General features: G+C 35.6%; 1 protein-coding gene across 1 annotated transcript; it reads right to left on the bottom strand.

Annotated features, from left to right (window-relative positions):
* Positions 1–2,129: 2,129 nt before the first annotated feature.
* On the bottom strand, positions 2,130–11,870 carry LOC125682592 (39S ribosomal protein L28, mitochondrial-like). The gene is made up of 7 exons (XM_048923258.2): positions 11,583–11,870; positions 7,850–8,009; positions 4,776–4,901; positions 4,548–4,689; positions 4,255–4,398; positions 3,169–3,307; positions 2,130–2,884 (listed from the first exon to the last, which is right to left on the bottom strand). Exons 1-7 carry the CDS (start codon positions 11,653–11,655, stop codon positions 2,748–2,750), a joined length of 921 nt encoding a protein of 306 aa, XP_048779215.2. The 5' UTR covers positions 11,656–11,870; the 3' UTR covers positions 2,130–2,747.
* Positions 11,871–11,876: the final 6 nt, after the last annotated feature.

Raw genomic sequence — 11,876 nt, 5'->3', positions numbered from 1 at the left:
GTCCTCCAACACAAAGACATTGTTACGACTCTGCTTAACATATCCAACGTTGATGGAGTTGTTGGGACCTGTGGCCACACCCATCTCTTTACCCCCCCCCCCCCCCCCATATACCGAATTTAGTTAAAATTGGTCGTGAGATTTAAGGTTTATAGAAAGAGGAAGCGAAGACGATGGACGAGGAACCAAGATAACGCACTACACACACACACAGCTCCCTTACATTTAAGTCTGAGAATTTCATTGTCTGTTCGTGACAATTAAAATGTAAACATGGATGATTGGTTCTGGAAACTAAAAGATATCTGTATGTGGCTGAAAGATGAGCTAATAATTTAAATTTCACTTAGTCCCAATTGTTCATACTGAAAATAAGAATTTCTCTCTCTCTCTCTCATTTAGATCGATAGATGTAGATAGATAGAATTTGGTTGAAGTACGTGTAACATCTTCGACAATTCGCCTTAGCCATACCCGATGGGACTTCAGCTGAACACTGAAAGGCTATACCCATCAGTAAGAGGATCGTTAGAAAGGCGATGTCTTAAAATGAATGACACTTTTTAACAACACACTCAAAGCCATTGAGTTTTCTTTCTTTTTTGCCAAATATCATAATCAAGTCCACTTTGTTAAAGACTAATCGCGTAGTCACTACTCCGAGTCTAGATATTCTGTCACGGTAGTTTGGCATAATAAACTTAATTATTCACACGAAAACAAAATTTGTGTGTTTTAACAATATTCATTATCACGATACTAATTCTTATAATTAGCATTTCCTTATTAATTAACCAAAATGTTAATTTCTGCGACGTTGGTACACTATTTCTCCATATACTTCCCATGTCTATTTTCTGTTTGCATTCCATTGCAAAAAATACCCTCCGAGACAGAGACGGGAAATACAAGACGAAAATTGCTCCGTGTGTTTCATTACATATAATTATCCATAGTTTCATTAAGTACTGAAAGTGATTCATGGGACAGCTCTACTAATCGGCAATGAATAGTTGATATTCCTCACTTACTTTAACGATGTAAATGTCTTCTAGGTGATACTTCAAAAAATCTCTCAAAAAAGTGATTGAAAAATCGCAGGGGCTCTTAAACTGAAAAAGCTAGTGCAAAAACTGTGTATGTCGAGGGTCAGAGCAACCTTACCAGATCAGGTGGATGACACAAGACTTTCAAGAATCAAATAAGGCCCTTATGAAATTTAATGCTCTAAGTCAACACAACCAATTGCGGTCTATTATTTTTCTTGCACAACAGCATGATTTAGAACAATGTGCAGTCTATAATTCAGACGACTCTTGGCGCGCCGGGTATGCACCATGGGTCGCTATGTTAACGCGCTTTCGATGTGTCAGTTCATCAATATCGCCACCAGACTCAAAGGAAGACACCCGTGTTGCCTATAGTAAATGTCTACGTGAAAGTGCTGAATGTGCACGTCCCCCCAAGTCAAGAGTCTCCAGTAACATGATGGGTAGCCCTACAAAGAATTACCTCCATTTAAATTGTTTGCATAACTTTATGGAATCGTCAGTTTCAAGGTGAACTGAACCGGAAGCAGGAGTCAGAGATCTACATATTCAAGATTCTTCACGACATAAAGTACGCATTTAGTTTTGACCCACCCTGCATACCCAACGCGCCAAGAGTCGTCCACACATCCATTTTTCAATTTAATTTTTTTTTATCCTTTGAAAAAATTTCTCATATTTGATGTTTCGAGTTCTGATTACGGCAACAGCATGGACCATCCCAGCCCGATGACAGACACATTTATAATGGGGGGAAAATCAAACATATCATCTTCGAACAGCAAATATTTCACAAATTCAATTTTGTTTTCCAGAAATTGTAGGATTAAAGCATGTGACATTTCATACTTTGTGGTCTTGCCTTGATCTTTTAAATGCAAAACATTTCTACCATTTACCTTCGGAATGGAGTCGTTATTCCTGCAAAGAGTTCTACCGGGGAAAATGATAGGTGACCTGTAGATTCTGATTGCTGAGGGGAAGGGGAGACAACCGTGTGTATTAACGAGGGAAACTAAGGACACAAACTATCACGTCTCGCATAAAGAAAGGGAAACACAAAAACGACTGACTCATGTACGAATTATAGAACGCATTTCTTTAATGCTTAATAGTCAGTTGTACATCTAGATCGGTGCTACTGACAGAAACATCAAATTTAATGTATATATACATTTTGTACTTCTTTATTGAAAAAATAAACCTAACATACCAATAAATATGAAATTATGACAGCTGACATTATTCTCATGATGCCTGAATGAGCTGGGTACTAGCCCTCTATGGACTGTTGGTCCAAAGTAACGAGGGTTGGGAGTGAGTAGTGACTGCCTGCCCATCCAGGTCAGAGAGTTTTGGTTCACTTGAACATAAATCAGTACAACATTGGGTAAGTAACTGGGAACACAGCTCGGCCTCCCTTCTACTGTAATTGAAAAGCGTTTGCATGATTCGTAGTATGTGAAGGGAAGTAACTCAAACTATGTGATTGCCCAAGATATCTCTGAAGAAAGCTATTGGTCTGTTCTTTCCAACCGAAAACTTGATTGAAATCTAGTTCAGAGCACGGACAGAGTTGATATCAGTTCATACAATTTTCATAAATAGTTGCAGTTTTCATTCATAAAAAATGTCTATTTCTTCTTTAAAATGCCACAGAATATTTCATGTATTGTAAACATGAAATCTCTACTGCAGTCATGACTTCTTGTTTTTAGTTCTGTTATACTCTGAGAAGGGGTTGATTTTGGCGATCAGTGATGGGGCTTCCTTCGCCTCCTCTTTCGTCTGATCAATTTCATCCATTAGCTGTTCCCATTTATTTTCTTTTTTCACTGAAAAAAAAAATGACACACACTGTCCTAACTCCTTTATGAATTGAACATATCTTATTGACATTGAAACATAAAAGGATTAGGCACAAGTTAAAAAAAACTCAGATAGCATTCTCCTTATATTGTATGTCAACCAAGACAGACACTACAGCCAGTTGTACATACACCTGACCTTAAAGCTAAATCACCAAAACACAGCCCAAACAGTTATTTCTCATAACGCATGCTAATTTTGCCCCCCCCCCCCCCCCCCCCAAGTACTTAGAGAAAATCATGTCACTTACAATGGAGTTTCAGGACCAAATTTTCCTCATAAATCTCTTTCAGTGGTTTGGGTTGATTTTCCAGTTGAGCTTCCACTGATCGCTTCACTTTGACCAAGGCCTCCGACACAGTCAGCCCCACCCACTCTGCCTCTTCAGCCTGTGAGGCGAGGATAGTAGTTTAAAGAAAAAACAATTTCATCACCTATGAATCGATATGGTATGCATGTATGCACCAAAAGACTTTTCTCCATCACTTAATTTAAATTCATGCCCTGTCATCTAAAACCAGACTAGCATGATATTCATTTGTATCTGAATTCACGATCTCATTCAGAATTTGTATACTGTATTAAGAAATCATGAAACTTATTAGATTACTATAATTTGCATTTGTATACTTAAGAATAGTTTCCACAGTTTAACAAGCACTCTGTCAGTATTGCATAGCAATACATATCCCCCTACTTGCCCAAGTTAACTCATTTACATAATATTTTGTAAGAACAATATCATAAAAATGATTTCATAATTTATTCAGTAAATTATATGTAGATCTAACTCACACAATAAATAGTTAAAGAAGTTGAGTTAACAATAAAACTAAGTCTTGCAATTTTTGTTAGAATAAGTCTACCGAGACGAAAGTGAAATTTAATCTGCATCTGCTGATTAGATTAAAAAATATCAAATTTCAGTTTCCCAAGTTAAAGAATAGTGGAAAAAAATCCAGAAAACTGAGTCAACTGTGATTAAACTTGAACTTGATCTGTAAGCATATACATTGTATCAATATTCGGCTTTCTCAATCAAAGCATAGTGAAAAAAGAACTAGAAAACTTAAGTTGTGACAGACGGACAGAGAAGACACTAGTAGTCCCTGTTCACTTCACTTCACTGGTAGGGGACCAGTAAAAACAGCTTATACTTTATAAGTTGATGAACAGATCAAGGCATAAAATGGGGTTTAGAAATGTTATATACATGTATAATTTCATGATAAGAAAAGTTTCCAATTCATAAATTGATGTGCCAAACAAGATGCACCAATGTGTTTTTGACATAACTCTAGTAATTAATTCCATACAATTCCACAAACATACTCACTGGTATGGTGAATGCTTTGTACTTTTGTAAAACCTTTTCCTGTTTTTCTTTGTCATTTGAATAACATGTCTTGTTGGCAAGTGCTAGCAACATTTCTCGACGAATTTTCATGGCTAGCAGAGAGTTTAAATCACGTTCTTGTGTCTGAAGTAAAAATGAGAAATCAGACATGAATATCTTAGATAATTGTGGTGAATATGGAATGCTTACAATTATATGTGATCTTGGTATGCTGCAGACACTGTTACTATATATATTTCAAAAAGGAATGCCAAATAATTCATTTTACTTACTTTCAGGATGTAGTTATCAAAGCCTTGACATTCATCAATTAAATCCAAAACTCGCATCGTCACGGAGATCTCAAACCATTTGTCAAGGATTTCACTATACACTGCTCGTTTACATATAAATGGCTTCCACAACTTTGGTAGTCTGTGAAGAAAATGACATTTATATTCACATTTCACCAAATTGTTGTGTCGGACTCGATTTGAACCATAAAAACAAGAAGCACAGACCTGTTTTTCATCCGGAGTTTACCCTTGTCCATCTTGTAGCCCATGATGATTCCTTCTCCACCCCAGAGCTCTTCATTCGCCTCTTGGGGGTACACGATAGGAATTGGGACATTCTGTATCTTATTTCTGCAATTAATCAACAACTAAGGTAAACAAGAGGCCTATGGGCCACATCACTCACCGGAGTCAACTTGACCCATATTTTAAAGTTTTTCCTTATATATTCGCATGTAAAAATTTGATCCCTATTGTGGCCTTAACCTACCCCTGGGGCCATGATTTTTACAAACTTGAATCTGCACTATGTCAGGAAGCTTTCATGTAAATGTAAACTTCTTTGGTCCAATGGTTCTTGAGAAGAAGGTTTTAAAGATTTTCCCTGTATATTTGTATGTAAAACTTTGATCCCTTATTGTGCAACCCCAACCCCCCACCCCCAGGAAGGGGTGGTGGTGGTGGTGTAATTTTATCAAACTTGAATCCGCACTATGTCAGGAAGCTTTCATGTAGATGTAAACCTTTCTGGCCAAGTGATTCTTCACAAGAAGATTTTCCCTCTATATTTGTTTGTAACACTTTGATCCCCTATTGTGGCCCCATCCTACCCGGAGGCCATGATTATTATAAACTTGAATCTGTACTATGTCAGGAAGCTTTCATGTAAATTCATACAATGAAACACTAAATCATACCACTGTATATTCTGAATTACAGCTCTACTTTGTCAACACTACCTGCTAATACGCCAGTTTCAAGATAAGAGCTCTTCTGTGTAGGAAGTGCATTTAGTGGAACTTTGAATGCCTAAGTGGGACAGAGTGGACCTACAGTCAGTGAGGAAGACTATGAAAATATGGAATGCTGCTTCTGTTTAAAGATGTAAATGTTGGAAATGCAAAATACTATCGAAAGAAATATTTTACTGAAGTGGAAACATAAAAACAATGTCATATTTACAAGTTATACCCTGGATATGATACGTATGAGCAACAAAATAACATGATATAATAAGAATTCTGTGTATTTAATTACTCCCTGAATACTTATCACTTACTTAGTTTGTGTATCAGTCAAATTTGGGTGATGAAACTGCATAGGAGAAACTTACTGAGCAGATTCACTTATGCAGTGATGAATATTTGACCTTCCCGCATGTAAACAAATCATTTCGTGCCTTATTATGTACGAGAGTTCTCTAAAGGGAAATAACTCAGACATATCTCAAAACCAGCATATTAGTCCCATACCACAGGGGCTAAGCCCAATTTGGGCCTGAACTCTATGATACCATAGATATAGAAAGGATTTATGGTATCACAGAATTTGGGCCCAAAACGGGTTTAGCCCCTGTGTCCCATACCAGCAGAGTTGAAGAAGACTACTAGTTTTTTGTAACTTGAAAACAAATTGTACACCTTGTATCAATTACCAGGGTTTGACACTAAGGCACGTCCGACCGACCGAGTCTAGTAAATGATAGGTCTGGTCGGGTAAAATGTTGATTTACTAGTCCGACTGGTCGTGTTGAAAAAAATAAACAAATTTAAGAAACTTTACTTTAAACCGTAAGATATTTCATTCTTTAAAAAAAAATTTTTTTTTAACCGCATGATGATATAATCTCTATTTTCAGTTCTAATAAGTCGCAGTCGGAAGTGATGTTCTAGGATATCTACACAATGTTAATTAAGGCTATGTTTTCGATAAATAGATTTATAGAATTCATTTTCATTTAAAAAAAACAAAACAGTTCATTTGAATTGAATATAAAAATGTGTTTATCAAATTAATAAATTACGTTGTAAACAACAATTTTTCGGTGTTTACATATATTTGGGAATGTCTATATTTAAATACGACTTCTTGTCCTCAAGGAAAGCAAAAGATGTTCCAAGAAAGACAAGAAAAAAAGGAAAAGGTTGGGAAAAACAAAGCAGGGCTTATGAAATAGAAATTTAAAAAAAAGATTGAGGTCATTTTATTCTAAATGGACAAAAGAATTTCTGTGCCGGTAAGAATTTAAAAGAAACTGAAAATGTGTTTGAAAATAAAAGCATCAAATTGAATGATGAGACTAGAGATTTTTTTGAGACAATTAAATGCATTTTAGTTCAAACTTAATGTTTGTCATTTAAATTAAGTATTTAGATACGGAGAATCTATCAGATTTTTTCGGGAAAGTTGGTCTGGGCTAGTGGATGTAAGGTCAGGTCTAGCAAAAATCATTTGAAGTAGTCTGATGGTCTAGTACTCAAAAAAGTTAATGTCAAACCCTGATTACATATACCAATCAAGGAGAAAATATTATTAGTTATGCAGACACTTAGAGGGGTAATACAGAAATACATGGGATCCATGAAAAAAATCATATTGGGCGAGGTGCCCATATATTTCTGTATTACCCCTCTAGTGTCTACATAAATGAATTTTTCCTGTCGATGATTTTACGTATACATTAATTAAAGGCATGTTGACCTTATTCAGTCTTGATGCTTCATTAAATGCACAGTATAACAATAACAGTGACTGCAACATATCAATTCTTGAGATACTTTATCAAATGTATAAGAATGAAAAAAAGACAGCAACATTTAACCCCACAACAAAGGGATAAAAACAAGTTTTTCAAGAAAGTGTAAATTTTCAAATAAATTCATTTGTTAATAGTACTTTAAAATGTTCTTACAGTACTTTTGACATCATAATATGCACTGAAAAATTTCTAGTGACATGATATAAGTATTCTCATGACATCATAGTACACATGACATGTGTGGTCAGTAAACCACATGAAAGGGGCATATTGGCAATATTAAGTTAGTAAGAGTCATAATATTGTTGTATATATTATTAATTTCAATCGAAGAAATTTCAGGATTTTTATCGGAGACAGGATAATAAACATTTTGATGTACAACGAATTTGTAGGATCCATCTAACATTCAATGTAACAGTAAATATTGAAGACTGAGTAATCATACATGCTGTCTAAACTTAAAATAATTAAATCTTTGACATACTAGTAACTGTAAACAAAAAACATGATATTTGACTTTACATAGAATATAGCTTACGGTAACTTGGTTAGTTTGTGAATGCCAAATGTTCCAGAGGACGGTACGTAATGGACTGGGGTTGGTTCACTAGTCATGAACTCTAAACATCGCTTCTTGTAGTGTTCAGGCAGAATTTTATCTGCTTTGTCATCCCACACATAACTATAGGCTGCTTTTTCTACAACATTAACATACATTTACAAAGCATCTTTATAACTGTAATGAAACATTAACATACATATACATGTGTAGACAATACAGAGTAAGAATGTGTAGACAACACAGAGTAAGAATGTGTAGACAACACAGAGTAAGAATGTGTAAACAATATAGAATAAGAATGTGTAAACAATATAGAATAAGAATGTGTAAACAATATAGAATAAGAATGTGTAGACAACACAGAGTAAGAATGTGTAGACAACACAGAGTAAGAATGTGTAGACAACACAGAGTAAGAATGTGTAGACAACACAGAGTAAGAATGTGTAGACAACACAGAATAAGAATGTGTAGACAACACAGAGTAAGAATGTGTAGACAACACAGAATAAGAATGTGTAGACAACACAGAGTAAGAATGTGTAGACAACACAGAATAAGAATGTGTAGACAACACAGAATAAGAATGTGTAGACAATACAGAGTAAGAATGTGTAGACAACACAGAGTAAGAATGTGTAGACAACACAGAGTAAGAATGTGTAGACAACACAGAGTAAGAATGTGTAGACAATACAGAGTAAGAATGTGTAGACAACACAGAGTAAGAATGTGTAGACAACACAGAGTAAGAATGTGTAGACAACACAGAGTAAGAATGTGTAGACAACACAGAATAAGAATGTGTAGACAATACAGAGTAAGAATGTGTATACACAGAGTAAGAATGTGTAGACAAGACAGAGTAAGAATGTGTAGACAATACAGAGTAAGAATGTGTAGACAACACAGAGTAAGAATGTGTAGACAATACAGAGTAAGAATGTGTAGACAATACAGAGTAAGAATGTGTAGACAACACAGAGTAAGAATGTGTAGACAATACAGAGTAAGAATGTGTAGACAACACAGAGTAAGAATGTGTAGACAATACAGAGTAAGAATGTGTAGACAACACAGAGTAAGAATGTGTAGACAACACAGAATAAGAATGTGTAGACAATACAGAGTAAGAATGTGTAGACAATACAGAGTAAGAATGTGTAGACAACACAGAGTAAGAATGTGTAGACAATACAGAGTAAGAATGTGTAGACAACACAGAGTAAGAATGTGTAGACAATACAGAGTAAGAATGTGTAGACAACACAGAGTAAGAATGTGTAGACAACACAGAATAAGAATGTGTAGACAATACAGAGTAAGAATGTGTATACACAGAGTAAGAATGTGTAGACAACACAGAGTAAGAATGTGTAGACAATACAGAGTAAGAATGTGTAGACAACACAGAGTAAGAATGTGTAGACAATACAGAGTAAGAATGTGTAGACAACACAGAGTAAGAATGTGTAGACAACACAGTAAGAATGTGTAGACAACACAGAGTAAGAATGTGTAGACAATACAGAGTAAGAATGTGTAGACAATACAGAGTAAGAATTTGTAGACAACACAGAGTAAGAATGTGTAGACAATACAGAGTAAGAATGTGTAGACAACACAGAGTAAGAATGTGTATACACAGAGTAAGAATGTGTAGACAACACAGAGTAAGAATGTGTAGACAACACAGAGTAAGAATGTGTAGACAACACAGAGTAAGAATGTGTAGACAATACAGAGTAAGAATGTGTAGACAATACAGAGTAAGAATGTGTAGACAATACAGAGTAAGAATGTGTATACACAGAGTAAGAATGTGTAGACAACACAGAGTAAGAATGCGTAGACAATACAGAGTAAGAATGTGTAGACAACACAGAGTAAGAATGTGTAGACAATACAGAGTAAGAATGTGTAGACAACACAGAGTAAGAATGTGTAGACAACACAGAGTAAGAATGTGTAGACAATACAGAGTAAGAATGTGTAGACAACACAGAGTAAGAATGTGTAGACAACACAGAGTAAGAATGTGTAGACAACACAGAGTAAGAATGTGTAGACAACACAGTGTAAGAATGTGTAGACAACACAGAGTAAGAATGTGTAGACAACACAGAGTAAGAATGTGTAGACAACACCGAGTAAGAATGTATAGACAACACCGAGTAAGAATGTATAGACGATACAGAGTAAGAATGTGTAGACAACACAGAGTAAGAATGTGTAGACAACACAGAATAAGAATGTGTAGACAACACAGAGTAAGAATGTGCAGGGACTGACACTAACGGCTGTCCGATTGTCCGGGACAACTTAAAACGGTGGTCGGACAACTAAGTTCTGTAGTTTACCTGTCCGATGGGACAACCAAAAATAAATGAAGGGTATCCGTGAAATTTTAATAAATTCTACGTGAAAAGAGTCCTTAAAGTTTTTGAAGTACATCTCGTCGATAGAAATAATCTGATAATCAATATGGCGTTTTTCTGGTTTTCCCTGATCTAAATTTAGATTGTTCATTAATATCGACCAATCAGCTTCACGGTGTATTTTAATCGCGCCAATCAGATGTCTCTATTGTCGCGTGATTCTTGGAAGTGAACAAACAGATATAGAACACTTTTTCCGAAGTTAAAATTGAATAATTTTTACGAAAAACATGTCCAAAATGAAAAATACAATAAGTCACTGTGCAATTTGCTGCAGATCTGGAAGTACATAAATATGGCTCAACTTCTGTCTGTAACTAAGTGTTCTGCCTGCAAACATTAAGGTAAAAATGTATATACATAGATTGCTGTCTGAGTGACAGGAGTTTTGAAACCATTCAATACATTATTATTAATTAATGATTTCACATGGAGATCACAAGAAAACCAGGGTAACACTATTAATAAAAAAACACTCATGAGAATGCAATGCATATACATTACAGTTTTTTGTTGGTCAGTTTCGGACAAGTACATTTTCCATTCTGACAACCTAAATTTCATGTTAACTTGAATGTGTAGACAATACAGAGTAAGAATGTGTAGACAACACAGAGTAAGAATGTGTAGACAATACAGAGTAAGAATGTGTAGACAACACAGAGTAAGAATGTGTAGACAACACAGAGTAAGAATGTGTAGACAACACAGAGTAAGAATGTGTAGACACTACTTGGACAAAGGAGGTGTACACACTTTTATGTAAGAATGTACGGACATTACAGAGTAAGGAGGTATAGACAGTACAGAGTAAGGAGGTATAAGACAGTACAGAGTAAGGAGGTATAGACACTATAAAGAATGTGTAGACACACACGCAGTTTAATTGTATACTATACATACTACTGCTGAATTAAGAAGGTGTAAACACTGCTCAGGGTAAGCTGTAAACACTACTTGAAATAAGGTTTTTTCTGGGTACGAAAGTATCACCCCAAACAGAGTCCTTATTTCTTGTTACATGTTGGGGGGGGGGGGGGGGGGGGGGGGTAGGAAGCTGTTAAATAACTCAATGTGTCAGGTGCTATAGTTACACTATCTGACCTCTACATGTCCAAAGTGTGAAGTTCAGTGCTCACATATTACCCTGGAAAACAGAATACCGGCAGTCTGACCATGACCATCGCGCTGCGTACAGCAGAGATTATTCGAGTTTAAACGAGTTACGTTCAAACTGCGATTAAATTAGAATATATACATATTTCACATACTTGTTCTGGGAAATCTCATATTCTTGATACGGTTGTTCCGTAAAATATACGCTGCAGTCCTTGAAGAACTCATTGTTATCGAGTCTTGGTCTATCGCAAGGGCGCAGACATGTTACACGAATTTGATAATTTGTTCACTGAGATTTCCAAACACAGGTACTTCTAGCTTTTCAACATATCTACAATCCCATCATATTTGAAATACAAACTATATCTTAAAATCGTACCACTTTTGCAATACATTATCCTGAAATACATACAATGTACTTATAACATTTATACGAATATTTCATG

Source organism: Ostrea edulis, chromosome 2, assembly GCF_947568905.1.
Source record: "Ostrea edulis chromosome 2, xbOstEdul1.1, whole genome shotgun sequence".
Taxonomy (NCBI): Eukaryota; Metazoa; Mollusca; class Bivalvia; order Ostreida; family Ostreidae; genus Ostrea; species Ostrea edulis.
The sequence above is the reverse complement of the archived record's forward strand: the minus strand, read 5'-3'. Positions and strand labels throughout refer to the sequence as shown.